Source organism: Crocodylus porosus, unplaced genomic scaffold (assembly GCF_001723895.1).
Source record: "Crocodylus porosus isolate Cpor-Errol unplaced genomic scaffold, CroPor_comp1, whole genome shotgun sequence".
Lineage (NCBI taxonomy): Eukaryota > Metazoa > Chordata > Crocodylia > Crocodylidae > Crocodylus > Crocodylus porosus.
In genome coordinates this window covers 70,443,370-70,461,035 of record NW_017728931.1, presented here as the reverse complement: position 1 = coordinate 70,461,035, position 17,666 = coordinate 70,443,370, and the positions used below count along the sequence as shown (strand labels likewise).

Sequence of the window (17,666 nt, the reverse complement as noted above, 5' to 3'; positions counted from 1 at the left end):
CATCTGACCCCGGTGCTCTTTCCTGCCAAGGCAGGGGGTCGGACTAGATGATCTTCCTAGGTCCCTTCCGACTCTAGCTACTATGAAACTGAAAGTGGTCAGCATCTCCAGAGCACAACTCAGAAAGCTGAGAGGCAAGTGAAGAAATTTCTAAAATCCTCTTCTCAGGAGATTAGGTACCTGACATAGTACTTGGAAGCAGGGACTAAAACCAAAGCCTTCTCCATTCCAAAGGAGTGTCACAGAAACTAAGCTGCTGAACCACTTTGCATCTTGTTTGCTTCTTTTTGGGTCCTATGTCTCATGTATTTTTAGCTTCCTAGAAGCCCAGCTTGAATACTGGGCAAGTAGAGAACAACCTTCCTCTAACATCTTCTACTGCCTGGTAGTGGTGGACTTCTGTAAGGAAGGCTTAGGATCCAGATCTTCTAATTCTTGGGTGAGTGCTATAAGCTCTAGGCCACTGTCGCCATTGTCTTTGAGCTAAACTCAGTGCTGATGATTTAAGTTATGTACCAAAAAAATCCTTCCCATTTGAAAAGGCTTTTCCAAGGACCAGCATGGGGTATAGGTGGAAATTAGGCACCCTGATGCATCTAGGCCAATGCTTCTGTCCTGAGAGCCTTTTAAGGGTGCCGTGGGGTGTCAGGCAATATTAGTACTGTTAGGTATGCAAGCACCTGTACACGGTTCACAAGGTAAAATAGGGGATTTCAAATAAAATGTCCAAAACATTGTGATGCGTTGTGATTTTAGAGGTCTTTGCAGTAGAAGAGTTGCTCTACTGTTTTTCTGTGGTCAATGAATTAGTGACACCTAAGAGCTGGCATCTTCCAAGGGGTGCTATAAGTCCAACACATGGTGCCTTGTGTCAAAAAAAGCCAAGAACCACTGATCTAGGTGTACCAACTAAACTGGGGCTCAAACTGAGGCTCTAGTGCAGATGTTTAGGGAAAAATGCAGTTCAAAATGAAAGTGCCTAATACATTTTGTAGCTGCTGGCTCAAAGCCAATTTGAATTGCTCTTTGGAGCTTAGTTTGCTAAGGAACCAGTTGGAATCCTATCTTAAGTCTTTAATTAACATACACTTCTGTGTATATGGATGAGTTTAAGATAACTTTTCCCTGTCTTTTAGTTTCAAAGGACATGAATTGTGGAGAAGAATCCCCTCCACATAGATCTTGTATTTCCTTTTAGCCCCAGATCACAAAGGGAGAATGAGATAATAGATATAGTATCAAAGTCAGGAATGAGGTTTAGTTGAGAACTATATTCCTATTCTCTGATAATGTTTTCTTATTCATTCAATCTTACTTTCAAATCCTATATTACTGTAACAGTGTGTAGGGACTTATACCAGTTTTGGTAGTGTTGAATTAAAACAGCTATATACAGTTTTAATCCACCAATAAGGATTAGCAGGGGCTTCATGCAGTAATGCTAATGAGCCTCATAGACATCAGGCTCTTAATTCTCTGAAAGAGGTACATAAACAGCAGCAGGGAATAAGTTGAAGGGCATTTGTAAGAAAGTCAAAACAATTTCCTTTTGTTTCCCTCTAGCCATATTGGCCAAAGTATATCTTGGATGACTTGGAAAAAAATCAAGTCTTTTCTTCTCCATATATGGTGTTTATGATTATAGTACTGAATGCTTCCCCAGCATTTATGGAGTTGTTCTCACAGCATCCCTCTGAGAGAAGGAAGCGCTGTTGCACTCATTCTACACATGCTGTCACCCAGAGTAAATAAGCACACCTCCCACATGCTTGTGCTCCTAAGGAGACATCAAGATCCTTTGCTTGTACTGACACCATGCTAGACCGCCTCCAGTCACTTTATCACTTCCTCTGCATAGATGATAAACATGGCTGTTGTCGCCTTCATTAAAGACTTGAATGAATCGCTATCCTACACAAATATGCTGATATTTCATTTTGTAGACTTTAAAGCTACAAGGCTCCCAAGAACTCAATAGTGATCCTGAGATGATTCACATGCATGACTTATGCTAAATGAATTATTTTCAGGTCCTCACAGTAATTTTTTCTTGTGTCCTTTTTGAGGTCTTTGTCCAGTTGAATGTTCAAGTGGTATAGCAATGTAAAAGATTTCTGCCACTCATCAGAAGAGTTAGCTATATTCTCAACAATTCCAGCTGGTAATGCTGTAATAGCAAAGAACTAAACACATGTTCTGAATTCACATTAATGGCTCATGCTATCACAGGACTACCATAACAGTACCAGTGTTTAAAATAAATGAAATGTTTTAGCCATAGGTTTTTAATTAATGAATCCAATTCTGTATATTCATGAATTCATTAAATAATCCAGGTTATGCTCTTGAATAAAATTCTAACAATTGAGAGAGGCAGTAAAACGTGTAATTGGTGGATTAAATAAAGTACAAAGTATTTCATACAGTTTTTGAATAAGAACTGTGTTATATTATTGTGACATTTATAAACTTATACAAATCTGTTCATAGTGAGCAAATGCATGCTAATATGTTGCTGAGTCTTTAATTACCATCTGTTTACATTCAAAATGATGTAAACAACTGAAGTGTACAGTTAATCTAGCATGTTTCTGGACTGGTTTTTAATCCTATGAAATTACTGTGTCATGTGGAATAAGAGAGAGAACATTATCATTCCAAAGCAGGCAGAGCTGCATATGGGAAATTTTATAGATGGCTGGAGTCCAGGTAAAGTTGATAGCTATAAATTGATAAGGCACCAGAAGACACTTAGAAAAGACCTTGAACATTTTGCCACTGCAGGTTTTGTCACTTTAATAATGTCATTTGTACTGGCATGTGGTTTAGGATCTGTCAAACTTTTCATTATAAATTTATTCTCGGATATGATATGTAATTTAGGGTAAAAATTTGCTCGAATTAGGGCAGTGAAGATTTTAAAAAAGCTGTTTTTGCCTTGAGTGCAGCTGCATTATAGCCATTTCACCCAGGGACAGCCAAGTTCACCAATTCCATGGCATTAAAAATAACCCCAGGAAAGTGCCATGTTTCTTTATTAATTTGTGTGTGTGCAAGAATCCCCAATAGGATAATGGGTTGGACAAAGGGAAAATGTAGTGATGAAGTAAAGGAGGATGTGGAAGGCTAGCTAGCATTTATCCTTAAGATTTTTTCTTTGCTCTTATGCTTATTGGCTGTAGTCGTACACATGACATTTTGTATGGAGGCTCAAAAGAGAGAAAGCCTTTCTCATCAGAAGGGCTGAATGTATTCACCCCTGTGTTTTTACTCAATTTCCACCCCTCGGATATTCCCCTAAATCCTTTATTCCCCTAAGGTTATGAGGGAATACCTCCTATAGCTACATGCATGTATGTTGGACCTTGAGTAACTAGGAGACGGTGCTTACCGCTGCTTTTGGCCCGACAGGAGCATGCACTTCCTCTTGGCAAGTTACTTTAATTCACAGAAGGCAAGAAGTAATTGTCTCTCTGTCTTCTTAGAGCCTTGCTATAGAGAACATACCAGATCCAGCTTCAGGCTAAGCAGGAAACAGAAAGACTGCTCAGCAAAGGGCAGGTTAGTCCAGTGGGCTAGTAGCCTTTCATGCCCCAGAAAAACAAGCAACTATAGGGATCCTTAAACATTCTAATTTAAAATGCGGGCTGTTTTCAAATACATTTTGTTAACAGTTTTTAAACATTTTTGATCAAATTAACCTAATCTATCATAATGCCTAATAGATAACAAATCAACCATAACCCAAATGATGGATGCCCAGCAAATGGCATTAGTATGACAGGCTGAGCATAGATGTTCATTTGTACAGGGGGATGTTTTTGAGGGAGAGGGAGCAGTGGAGATGTTTAGGCTGCAGCTGCCCCATCTCCCCTGTTCTTCATGTCTTCCCCAGACCATGGTGATACTGGTCTGTGGCAGGCAAGGGGAGTGGTGCCTGCTCCACTCCACCCAGTCTCCAAGGGAAGTGGAGCAGCAATGATGACTCCCTGCATGTGCCCTAGGTCAGACTGTGGATAGCAGGGTGGCAGAGTATCCTCCACTCTGCTCCCAGTCTCTGGGAAAGGAGCAGAGGGAGCACTGGAGCAAAGCCTCTAGCTGCTACACTAAACGGGGCACTGTTCAGTTTAGGGAAGAAGCAGGGAACAGCGGTGGCTGCTTCTCCCACCTCCTGAACCAGTCTGAGAAGGAAAAAGAGCAGCAAGGCTTCCTTAAGCAGGGCTGTGCCTTACTGCTCTGGGCAAGTCCAAGGCTGGAGAGGAACAGCAGGGTAAAGCCCATCACCCAGAGCAGCAGGATGGGGCAAAGGAAAGTCAACCAGGGACAGTGCCACTCCCTGTGCTCAGCTTCTGGTGCCTGGGAACTGGGGAGCGGGAGCAGCGAAGCAAGGTCCCTGCCAGCATCTTGGTGTGAGAGGTAGGCAGAGGGCTGTGTGGCTTCTTGCCGCTGAGCTCCCAGTGCAGCAAATCTTCTCATACCAACCAGGGACTCCAGAAGCAGCAGGGAAACAGTTGGTGGCTGCTCCTTCCCTCTACAGATCTACAGGAGGGATGGGAGCAGCTTCCCTCTGTGCCTTCTCGAGACTGGTGTGCCCCGGGAGGATTAAGCCCAGGGGAAAGTGTACTGACATTCAGTCTCCTGGAAGAAATTCTCCCAGCAGGAGTCCCAGTCTATGAGAAATGTTGTGCTGCTTGGGAAAGAGCTGCAGCAGCAGGAAAAAACCCTAGCTCTAGGAAGTAGTCCTAAGAAAGAGGTAAGTGTCTGGTGGACTTAATAGGAACTGATAAACCCCAACAGAATATGAATCCATAAGACACCTGGGTGAAAACTTTCCTGTATTTCCTGTTAATAGCTTGTTAATAAAGGAGATGTTTCAGTCAGTAGGAAATAGTTGCTATTCGAAACATAGAAACGTGACTAGATTTACTTACAACTGGCCAAAGATATTAGGGCAACACCACATCTAGGCACAAGGAGACATGCAGGAATGCAACACTTCTGTATTTCACTGTATTCAGTGAAAAAATACTATAACGAGCTTAACTTCATCTTTTTGCCACATTCAAGCATAAAGGACACTTATACACAATGCTTTTGTGGTGTGATGCACTGGAGATCCAGTTAAGTGTCTGCTCTACACGCGAGCTGACGTGTTCAATGCTGAATCGCATACAGTTGTGTAAGTGGTGAAATGTGCGTCAGTGCAGGAAAAATGGCAGCAGTGCACCTTTGAACTAAAACACCTTTCATGTTTTAATTCAAGAGGCACCAGTGCCATCTTCTTTGCGCTGACGCGTATTTTCACTGGTTACACAAATGTACACGCTGCAGCACCGTGTGCTTTTTAAAAGTGCCTGGTGCTGCAGCGCAAGCATGTGTACAAATGTCCATATAAGCTATAATAAAACAGTAGCTTGCTCTTCTACAGGCTACTGGTGTTTGTGATGGTGAATTTGTCATAGTCAAAACATTTCACAAAGCACTAAAAGCCCTTCAAGAAACATCCAACTTAACTATATACAATGGAGGCATATTAGCAATTCCTTAGTTGAAATTACATTAAGCCTTCACATTTGATGGAGCCTCAAGAGTGTGTTTGTGTTTTGTTTGCTTGTGTATACAAGCACTGCAAGTTTGCTTGTTTTTGTTTAAGCCCACAGTGCTCCTTCAAGACTGCCTTGCTTAACATTTTTCATTTTCAGTTCTGAACAATATAACGTTAGTGATATTTTAAATTAATGGCACAGTAACTGCATACATGGAAACAATGTAACCCTAAAGCAAAGATATTTATCATCTTCTTAAATAATTTAAACAGCTCTGATGTTTGGCACGTTGCATCTAAAGGAGGTCAGAAAAAAAACTATTCTTAACCCCCTGGTGTAGCTTTTTTATACAGCACATTTGTCTAGAGAGAGATGTTTATCAACATACAACCTGCTGTCTCTCATTAAAGTTATTTGATGTGCATTACTTCTCACTGATGTAACCCTTTACTGGGACAGAATGTAGAGCGGTACAAATTTCAGTCTCTACTTTAACGAAAGGTTGTTGCTTTTTATTACTTTTAACATTCTGTAAGGAGTTGTATGCCACTTCTTGTTAAGAGAATATTTATATTGTAAGAATTTCATCTATGTTCTTTAGTATCATTAATTGGAGCCAGGCTCTAGATATAACAAAAGATAGTCTATTCCCTGCACTTGCAGTGAAATTTAAAGTTAAGGCAACTTCAGTGGAATTACTGTTTGCTTGACTTTGATATGGCATTTTTTTTTAAATTCGGAGCGTTTCCTTTTTAAACGGAAGCACTTAAAGGTGACTACTGATGCTTTATGTAAAATGTATTGGTCATTCTGTTCAGTCTCATACACAAATGTCTAAAAAATTGTCACCTTTTTGAGCACTTTTCAAAGAGCTGATGCATACATTTGGTGTATATATACCTTGTTAGTTTGTATTAAAGAAACATGGTGAAAAAGCATGCATATGCTCATTTCTTTCAACAGTTTCTATTTTGGTGAGGCAAACATCTAATAGTAGCATTATCATATAACTGAAAAATGTTGAAATGTAAATAACTGAATGATGAATTGCACTTTGGTGTTACCTACAGTATGAACTGTAGTGAAATCAGTGGATGAACTAAATATAATATATTAATATTAGAACCTGGCCTGTTGACTACCATTTAAAATAAGGATAATACTTATATATATGTAAGTGTGAATATAGAGATATACTCTTGTGCATATATGTATATATACACTTTTGTATATACAACATCATTTTGTATTCCAACTTTTTCATTATGCTTTATCATAATTTACAGCGTGACTACCAAAAAGAAATATATACAGTAAAGTCACCTCCTGCTCTAAAGGCACAATGTACATGGGTGTTCTGGAGGATAGCTTTTCATACTTTAACAGCAACCAGTTAATCACATTAGCTACATATATATTTAATACATTGGATTCAATCCTACATAAATTATCAACATACTGTTTTTTTTCTATAACATACCCTAGTAGCATGCATTTATATAACTATGTGAAAATTATGCGTCCTTTAAAATTACTGCCCAGAGAAAGAAATAGTGCAATTTCACAATGTAAAGATTCCTACAGTATTAAATACAGGTCATGTCTACACAAAAGCTTAATGCGCAGTAGTAATGAGCTACTGCACACTAAGCATCAGTAGGCAACTGTGCTGTACTGTGCAGTAATGCTCTTTACTGTGCAGTCATTTAGTACTTAGTTATGCAAGTACTAAATGACAGCACAGTAACAACTGTGGGAACTTTCAAAGGAGCCTAAGGGAAATAGGACCCATCCTCATTATTGTCCTTTGAAAATCCTGGCATCACATTTGCAAAGCCAAATGCCTGTATATAGAAATAACCACATAGTGGTTAACCACATATAACCCCAGTTGATTGTTTTAATATCCCTTGGCCCTTTGAGGTAACTTCAGGATGGAGGCCATATGGGTTCACATTACCACTCAGCAAACTGTCTCTTTGCTGAGCTGTATTCTGAAGGCTCTGTAGTTATATGTGTGTATTCTTTTAATGTTAGGAAATGTTTGGGCACATTAGCTACGTTTCCATGAGGTGTTTTCACTAATTTCAGAAGAGGGATGATGTGTGCATACCTCTATCTTTAGCAGTCTGACATACCTGTTTCTTGGCCTACTCTGTCCCTGTACAGGGAATCTTGGGAGAATAAATAAAGCAGATACGAAGAAAATCTTCTCCCCTGACTTCTTTAGCTTGTATACAACACTCATTGAAGGCCTTTTTATCTTGAGTGTTTCAGTGAACTTCTGTTTTGATTTGACTCAGATAAAGCCCGTCCAAAATTGCATAGTTACAAAATTGTGAATCCACACAATATTTTGCATGAGAATTTTCACTTTCTATGCAAGGTAAACCAGGTTATGTATGCTGTCATCAGGACATAGGAGTTAGGAAGGTTTACTGTATAGTACAAAGAAAGCTTCATAGGAAAATGGTTCTGTCTTGCAGATCTCCATAAATGCCTTAGGATATGGCATCATGGTATGTATATCATTAGGTTATGTATTTACCAGTTCTTTGCAAGTCTAGCAGCTTCAGAGTTGGACATGAAACTCCCTATTTTAATGGTCAGTTGTAGATCTTTTTCTTCCTTTTTCTGATTAAAAAAACTGGGAAATTCCATACAAAATGTTCCAATTGATATGTGTAAAGTTTTTAACACCTGAATGATTAAACAGTCAAGTGAAGAAGTACCGGATTTACAGCTGCACATACAGCTGTACAACAGTTTAAAGTCCCTTCTAGCAAGTTAGGGTAGGCTTTAATTACGTGACAATATGCTTTTCTTCAAGCAGTATAAAGTACGGTTCTTTTCTGCAATCTAGGGACACAAATGTATAACATTTTGTCATTTTTTTTTTATTTTTAAATTATATTAATTCTTTGTTGGTATGAATGAGAGAGATCTTCAAACAGCATTGTTCTCACTTAGTCTTATCTGACCAAAGAGCCTCTTCCCTGTGCAGTTACTACAACTCTTTACCTTTCCTAGTATTGCTTCAAACTTATTCCCATTGACGTCTTCTGCCTGGCTTTGTTATTTTCCCCAGTCAGATTCCAGGAATGATGGAGTCTCTTTCATATGGCACAGCTATCCAATTCCATCCATAGGTTCCATGCAAGGCAAGGCTGGTCGTGTTAATGAATTTTCGGATCCACTAGCTTCAGTCTTTATTATGCTTACATCCAAACAAAAGCATACCCAAAATGTCTTCTTGAGAATTATCTGCCTGATGATTTTCTAATGGTTTTAACATAAATCACATAAAGTTTTTGTTTTTTTTCACACCTTCTAAAATCAGATGAATATATATGCATTACTGAAAAAATGCACCTTTGCATAATGTTCAGCTGGTTCTGAAAAACTGAAAACAGGGCTTTTGAATAGAATGGCCTTGTCAGGTTTAACCATAGAGTTGCTAATGGCAACACTATAATTAAAGCATTAGTGTGGAATGCTGTCCGAGACAAAAATTAATAGAAATCATTTTGGTTTCTGTCATTCAGGTTTTTTCCTTTAGTTACTTGAAGAAAACCCAAGTAGATCAAATACTGTTAAAAATGTGTTTTGTGTGTGGCCTGGCCAGCATGTTCTTGTGGTTTGCTTTGCTTGTTCTTCTAAGAATAATGAGTTCATGAACATGCCTTGTGCTTTGTTTGTGGATGATTGCCACCTTCATTTTTAAGGAGACTGAGGATAGATTTTGCTATATGCTAAGCTGTAGCATTTTGAAAATAACAATCATCATGTATTGGTTTGCTAGCACCACTAGGCTAGGCTTATATCTGTAAAATATTGGTTTGTATGCCGGATTGTCATTACAAAGATGTGGTTCAGCAAAATGAATTTAATCAAAGTCAGTCACTGCTGTGGTCTGCTGAGCATGTGGTGGTGGTCCATGCTAGTTTTCTTCCTTTCCAGCTGCTAAATTACATCAGAAGAAACCATTTTCCTGCCACTACCTTTTCATGTAAAGAATTGCTGTAGGTGTCACGCAATTGTGAATAGGTGGGGGGGAGGAGGGAGGCTGACCACATGATTGCGACTGGGAGAGAGAGTCTCCAGGATCTCTTTATTAAAAAGAAAAGAGGAGGGAGGGGGAAATTATTTAAGATTGTTTATTGATGTACCTCCTCCAGTCTTCCAGCAATATCCATCTCATTGGTTTATTTGTCAGCTTCTTACATAACACCTTTCTACAGCTTTCTGGGTCTCTGACATGTGTAACCCCCACCCTGAGCTAATTTGTAATGCTGGTAGTTCACAAAGGTTTATGCTGAACAAAGCAAAAGAAGACCTGATTGAAGCTGCTAGATATTAATATGACATCAAACGATAATTAATTGCATGATGCTGCTTTATGTTCTGTTGTAACTTAAGGGAAAAAGAGAATGGGAACATGGTTCGGGTGCTGATTTTGGTGGATGAAACTTTTTTGTTTGAAAATTTAGGCTTTTATTCTAGGAAGTAAAATAAGAAGATAGAGCAGGGGATTTTAGATAAACAGAGGAAAGCTTTCTCTCAGCCCACCATAAGCAGCACTGCATACATAAATATCTCCCTGGCAACAGCTGTTCCTGCAAAGTGGTGGATTATTACATAATGGTGTTGAAAGATTAAGGGGAAATTAAAAGAGAAAATCACGATCTGTGGCTTTCTTTTTGCCCTTTATCCAGTGGAGGGCTGCAAAAGCTACATGTATATAATTAGAGAGGAGGGATTCAAGGTCCATGTGTACTATTTTGAACATTACATAAAATATGAAGCCATTTGAATATGTCCCAAATCCCAGACTAAAATGTCTGAATGCGTGTGTCTGCCTGCGGAGGAGTTTGAGATGACTTAAAACATGTAGGCTGAGATTTTCTGTAGCCACTTTCCCATGGAGTTTGGCTTCCGATGGCTGTGAAAATCTCTCATCTTAAAGTTCAGCTACCAAAAATAGGAGGAAGGTATAAAACTTGTTAATTAAAGAGATTTTGTGAAGTTTATGTTAACTTGTGTAAGGAGTTATAAGTTTGTATTAATGCTGTGTATCTGCATAAGACAGTGTCAAATTTTACTCTCACCTGAAAAAGTATTTTTTTTTACAGTTTTACCTAAAATAGAGAAATAATGCAGATTACATACAGTAAAAAACATCCTTATCCCATTATGATTTCAGAAGAGAAGGAAGATGAATTGCAGTTACTGCGCAGTAACTGCACATATGTAGACACACCCACTTTGGACCAGATCCTGCTTAGTCTTATAAAACCTAAGTATCATGCTTCCAAAGGGTGGCTTCAAAGGTTTTAGGTACTCTAACCATGTCTACGTGAGCAGCAGACTGCACAGTCATTTAGTACTTGCTTATGCATAAATGACTGTGGAGTAACTACCATTACTGCACAGTACTGTCGGCTGCACATTTTTTTTCCAATGCTACTGCACAATACCAATGAGCTACTGCACAATAGCTTGTTGTTACTGCACAGTAGCATCGCCGCACGGTTAGTGCCCGGCAACGCCACTGTGTAGTAGCAACATGCTACTGTGCAGTTGCTCATTGCTTCTGCGCAGTAGCATCTTGTGTGGACGCACCCTGCATGTACGTTAGGTACCTAGGAGGTATGCAGATACTTAGGAGGTATAGGTGAGTGCCTTCAGTGAACAAGTCAGATAACCTGGAGGTGCCACAAACTAGCCAATAGTAAAAGCTAAGCACAGTGTCCATCCCTCTATGTAGTTAGGCATTTGGCTCCATTCATACAGAATCCAGAATGTCTACTCTGACTTCTAAGAGTAGTTGCCTGATTGGTGTTGGGGGGATATCTGCCTGTTACCTAATAGGTCAAAGCACTTCCCCAGGAAGTAGGGGAAGCCACTACATTTTTTAGCTTAATGCTCTTGTTATGAAAAATATTTGTGGTCAAGGAGCCCTGGGAGATTGGGCTTATGTTTAAGTAGAATGTAGGAATTTCCCCTGTCCCAATGTAGATTGGAGTACAGCTTAGTCAGAAACAAAGCACCTGGGTGATCAAATTCAATCACTTCTGAGCCTGCTGTAGATGCCTAAAGAAGTTTGCAGTCCAAAAAGGAGGTGTGAATGAATTTAGGCATCTAACATGTTTTAGGGCTTTTTGAACTCGCCTATGTTGATCAGCCTTTGAGATTTGGAAACAAATTCCATTGAAGTCCCACTGAGGTTCCTATGAAACTAATCTGTATTTGGTCCTTAAAATCACAGAAAGCTCCTGAAAATTGCAGCTGTCCCTTAGTACACAGCATGGGAGCATAAAAGAAACTTTTCTTTCCAAGACTTGTGTCTGTTCAGGGGGCAGACGACATCATAAGTCTGGAAATCCTGCTTGTCTACTTGTCTCTGCTGCCAGTTTTGTCCATTTCATCTGCTATACCAACCAAATCAGAATGAACTAACTTAAGGGGAGATTATGCATCATCACATTGTCCACTGGTGCTGCCATCATGGTGTCATTAGCTTAGAAGAGCCTAGGGAATATTATAGCTAAATCAGTGAAGAGATTCTCACCAAAATTTGGTTTTCCTATATTTCTTGCAGCTTACTTGGGAGTGTCCAATACTTAAACTTTGCAAAAATTAAAGACTTCAAGAAGAAATAGGGGCAATAGCATGTTCTTTGTTTTAGTGATTGTATTCATGTTATAACATCCAATTATGTTAGAAATCCTATATTCACATAATACTGGGTGCATCTACACATGTTCTTAGCGTGCAACAATAAACTCCGGTCACATGGGTACCTAATTCATGTATGTTTAACTATGGGCGTAGTACTAGAGTCTGTAGAGCATGCTGTCTGCGAATTTGGGGCAGGGCAACTAGATGCTCCAGTTGCCAGAAATGCAGTGTGTTTCAAAGACCAATCTAGTATAATCAGGATTTTCAACTGCTTCCCTCCCATAAAATTGTCCAATAGAGTTTTATCCTTTTCATGTCCTCTGTTGTGGAATCTCTTTGACTACTATTCAGGTCATAAATTCAGACTTTCTTTTTTGCTGACCTGTTTTATTGAATTGGATTGGATTCCATGGTTTTAATGGTATAGTCTGGAACATTTCCTAATGTGCTACATGGTAGCATGGCAGATTTTGGGAGATACAGTGAGCAAGGAGAGAGAGAGAGGTGAGGCATTAGGGCCCAAGCCAAGCAGAGCTGGATCTGACAGTGGCAGGGAGAAAGAGAGGTAAATAATGTTTGATTTTTAAAGTGATTCAGTTAAACATTTACAAATTTGGTTGGCTTCCACTGAATGGTTCATGTTGGAAACATGATTCAAAAGGGAAGCTGAATTTTCTTGGCTTTTTTTTTTTTTCAAAAAATTTATTGTTATGATTCAGAGTGACTTTTTATCTCAAAATTTCCTTTTTTTTAAATCCCTGACTAAACATGAAACATCTTATTTGCATTTAGTTTGGGGTCCAAGGCAAACTTTTATTCAGTCTATAACTTCTTTTTTTGGTCGGGGGTAGGCGAACCCAAAATCTGCAAACCCAAAATACCAATGATTTGCAAAGTTCTATTTAGAAGTTCTCATGGCAGAAAAGTCAGTGCATTCGTAGGTGTCAGTAGAGCTACACGAGGGCTTACATCTGTAGTCGAGAGTTAACTTTCTTTGAGGAACGCGTGGGAGTTCCACTGTAGAATGAGCCAGCAATCCTGTCAACCCCAAGCATTCCAACGTTAAGTTTGGATGTCAAAAGTTAGGAGTTTGCTCTACAACTGATTACATTTAAAAAAAAGAGATTAATACAGTTTTATCCTTATTTAGAATGATGCAGCTGTATAGTGTGATCTTTAAATATGATACACCCCTCACATTACCTCCGTCCTGAAGTCAGACTCAAATGACTACAGATTGTGGGTGCCACAAGCAAATGCAGGTCTGGCTGTACCATGAAGCTGTTCCCTGGGTCTGTCACTCTCTCACCATCCAGCGGTCTACTGGCTCTGCTGGAGAGCGGTCCCATCTTGCCCTGCCAGGTTGCATCAGTCCCATTCCTTCCCAGAAGGACTTGCACAGTGAGGTCCTGCAGTCTGTTTCATTACCACTGCCTTATAGGCTCTTGCAGCCGTCAGCTCACACCTCCTACATTCCCAGCAAGCTCTATCAGCAGCATCACTCAGAGGGAGGGTTTCCTTTCCTTTGGGCCTTCATTACTTTCATATGTTATGGGCAAACCTGGATGCTTGCTCTGATTGCTGCAACGTCTCTAGAGCTCTGACCTGCTCAGAATACAGAGCTTGTATGGAAGGCGGCTCCAACTGCTACTGCAACACAATCAGTACAGTAGCCTCTAATGACCAAAAAGGGAAACTTCACGTTGCTCAGGCAAAATTCATGAAGTATCTGGTTTTTTGCACCAAAAGGAGCCCAAGAGTGTAGAACTTCCTATGGTGTGAATGTTAGTAGAATTGCATCAGGACATCTGGGGAAGTAGAGGAAAACTGCAGGGATACTTACAGTTGGAGAAAAATAGGCACAGATTTTTTTTTTTTTTTTATCCATTTCACAGATGAGCCACAGAGAAATTAAGTAGCTTCTTCAGGAGCCGGCAGTGAGTAATTGGCCAAACATGGAATAAAACCCCAGAGTCTTGGCACCTCACTCTGTTACTATGTGCACTATATGCCCTCCTTTATTTGACTCCTTTATAAGCCCTTTAGTATTTCTTCACTGGATGAATGTGAAAGGCTTGTTGTAAAAAAAATGGGAAGATCACCTGCACTTCAGTGTATGGTGCTCATTTAAGAATGGCTTCAGCCTCCTGAATAATTAATATATCTGAATATTTCATGTTAGAATGAAATGCTAAAGTTAACTGTAGAACAAGTAATTGAGACCAGAAAAAATTGCTACTTTGAAGATTACTACTTTTCTAAGGTTTAAAATAATTTGGAAATAAAACTCAAGAGTTCATTTTACAGTATCAGTACAGTTCAATTTCACTTTTAATTAGGAAAAAATAATTTATTTTCGGAAATTGGCTGGACTAAGTAATAGAAAAGGCTTTAATTGTCATTTATTTTTTTTCCTGTTGCAGCTCCCAGACAGCCGTATAATGGATTACTATGAAAAATACAGGCCTAGAATGAACGAGCTGGAAGCATTTAATATGGTAAAAAAAAAAAAAAAATCAAAGGATTAAAAACATAACTTTGTATATGTGGGCAAGTCTAGAATAGAGCCCTATTAAATTTTACATGGGGGTGGAGTTGTGATATGTTGTCTACAAAAAAAAAAAAAAAAAAAGCTCACATTTTGAGCATATCCTCTTCCAGAACTATATTAGGTGTCAGTCAAATAATAAAGCAAACACATGGAAGAGTCCTTTTCAAGGGGGATTTACTGTGAAGAAAGAAATATCAGAATCTCTTTGAACCCAGATTGGTCTCCAGGCACTTATTTAATAAAAATACATTTTATTAAAGTTCATTATTTCCCATTTTAAAAGCTTTGTGCCTCCTGTATGATTTGCTTGTTGACTAATGCCTCAAGCCAACCAAATAGCATAGTTTCCTTGATCTTTCACAGACTTTTGATCTTAACTAGACTGATTTTTTTTTTCTGAAGATGTTCAATGGATGGGGAAGAATTGGGAGGCTATCAGTTGTACAACTCATTTATGAGGAAATGATTCTTATTCTAAGAAATTATTTCTGGGGCAATGAGTAGCCATTTAATAATCTGTTGGCTACCTTTCTAGGGGTTTAATATCGTCTAATCTTTCTTTCAGTTGAAAGTTGTTCTGGCTCCCTGTATAGAAGTGTTGATACTCCTGGATCGTCTTTGCTACCTCAAAGAGCAGGTATGTTCACATTAAAATTTATTAAACCTAAAGGCTGTATTAGTCAACTGGGAGTGTTAGCCAAATTATTCACTGAGCAACAGACTTCCTATTGCAGAATTACTATTCTCATCATATTTACAAGTTTTAAGTGTTCATTCCATCTCTGTCTAAACATATACCCAACAGATGTTTTTATTTTCAGGAATGCTACAACAATAAAGTTTATGTTCTTTTAATTGTATGGTAATTACTAGTCAGCAGACAGTAAAAAAAAATACTACTAATCTCATTTCTGTACTATGCACTGAGAAACTTGGTTATTAAAATAAGTACTGAAAGTGCTACAGAAACATTTCCCTATGTACATATTATAGTTTTGAAGTAGTAATAATGGATAGCCTCATCTAGTATTCATTGATCTCATCATGAGCATTTCCACATACTTCATTGGACTTTGGATTAGATAAATAATGTACATGGGCTATTTTTATACCTACCTAATACATAAAATGAAATCAGCTTTTTCCAAGCAAATAATCAACTGACAGGCATGTAAGTAACATAGCAGGTCTGAAGAGGCCAAATTTAAATCTGGTATACAGAAAGAAGGTGCCGCTACATGAACTTTAATTTGAATTTCACCCTCCTAGTCTAAGAACTTGGCTGATTAACTCAGAAGTAACAATCACACTTAGGCTGTAGTAGTAAAACACTTTCTATACAAAAGTAATTTGGTACAAAGAAATGGTTGTGTCTTTTCAGTTTCTGTTATAGGCTATGGTCAAAATAAATTTTTCATATTAAACACGTTCATCTGAACAGCTCTGTTTTTCCACTATAAACCTTTCATTTTAACAGCTTTATTTTATCATAAGTAAATCTTTGCTTTATTCTCTTCCACAGAGCACTTGGAACAAATGAGTTGTAATAAATGTTTGCTTTTGTCCTAACTGGTATTTTTACAGAGAGAGGCAATTTTGAAATATTTAAATAATGATGTATTTTTCCCAAATGCCAACGAGCAATAGATCACATAGAGAGCTGTCTGATTTCCAGAACAGGAGATTAGACCTGCTGCATTTAACACTGATTTACTTATAAATGTAATACTTAATCTGGCATGAGGAGACTCCAAATCTGTGCTTTTTCTAGAGAAGGAAAAAAAACCCAAATGATGAAAGCCATATAAAATGGTAGGGCTATATTCAATGTGCCTTGTTCATGTGGGTAGTAGTACTTGCGTGAATAAAATGAGAAGGATTTGTCCCTTTACATTTTTGCTTATAATCATAAAATAAGGGATCTGTGTTCAGAATGGGTGGTAGACTCTCACATGAGAACATCTAAGAAATAATGCAATGACTATGAGCCACAGATTTGTTTTATTTTTCATACCCATTTTTGTCAGTTCACAACAAAGCTGCCAGTAAGTTTAGCAGTGAGTAACTGCTTTTCCTGCTTTGCATAAAAGTCATGTTTTCATGTTTTGCATTTTATGCTTTAAAATGTGTATTCATTCCCATATTTTAGCTTTTAAGTCAAACACATCTTAATGTACTTTTAATCATATATCATTTTACAGGACAACATTGCCTGGTCTGGACTGGTGAAGCTATTTGATCCTGTGAAATCCCCCAGATGCTATGCAGTTATTGCTCTGAAGAAACAGCAGTGATTTAAAGTTGAAGCAAATTGTAGATAGGTTTAAAGCTGCCAACTTGATATCATTACTACCTTTTAACCTCACTTTTATCATTTTAAGTTATTATCCGAGCACCAGGGTACTGTATATTCCACAGTTGTTTTGTTTTTACCTGAAAAAATAAAGCATTGAATACATATATGAATTATTTGGAAATATATCAAAAGCAAAGCCGTATCAAAGACATTTAAAATGTCACTATTACTTTACTAAGATACAGTAAAGAATTAATTTTCACAGAAAAAAATAGGGATATATATCCTACAACTAAATTTCTTTTAGCAAAATTGACTTTAGTGTTTTATCCTTGTTTGTTTGTTTGTTTGTGTTGTTGTTATTACAGATCAGATCTACGGGGCACTAATTTTCTTGTTTAACTGAGTGTTAATCAGATTCTAGTGTAGTTTAGAGTTGACTTCACTAGCATAGGTACTAGAAGTAGTCAGGCACAATAGCATGAAACTTTTTTAGCAGGATAGATTTGCCCACCTGAAGACCTGTGCTGTCATAGCTAGACTGCTTCTGATATGCAAGCTAGCAGGTATCTCTGCACTACACCATAGTCTG

At 38.3% G+C, this 17,666-nt stretch overlaps 1 protein-coding gene across 1 annotated transcript in view; it reads left to right on the top strand.

The window, feature by feature from the left end:
* Positions 1-17,390, top strand: part of METTL25 (methyltransferase like 25) — a 116,050-nt gene extending 98,660 nt beyond the window's left edge. The window contains exons 10-12 of the mRNA XM_019543137.1: positions 14,651-14,725; positions 15,344-15,415; positions 16,980-17,390. Of these exons, the coding sequence (XP_019398682.1) occupies positions 14,651-14,725; positions 15,344-15,415; positions 16,980-17,072 (240 nt within the window). The 3' untranslated portion in view covers positions 17,073-17,390. The remainder of the gene's footprint in view (positions 1-14,650; positions 14,726-15,343; positions 15,416-16,979) is intronic.
* The last annotated feature ends 276 nt before the right edge of the window (positions 17,391-17,666 follow it).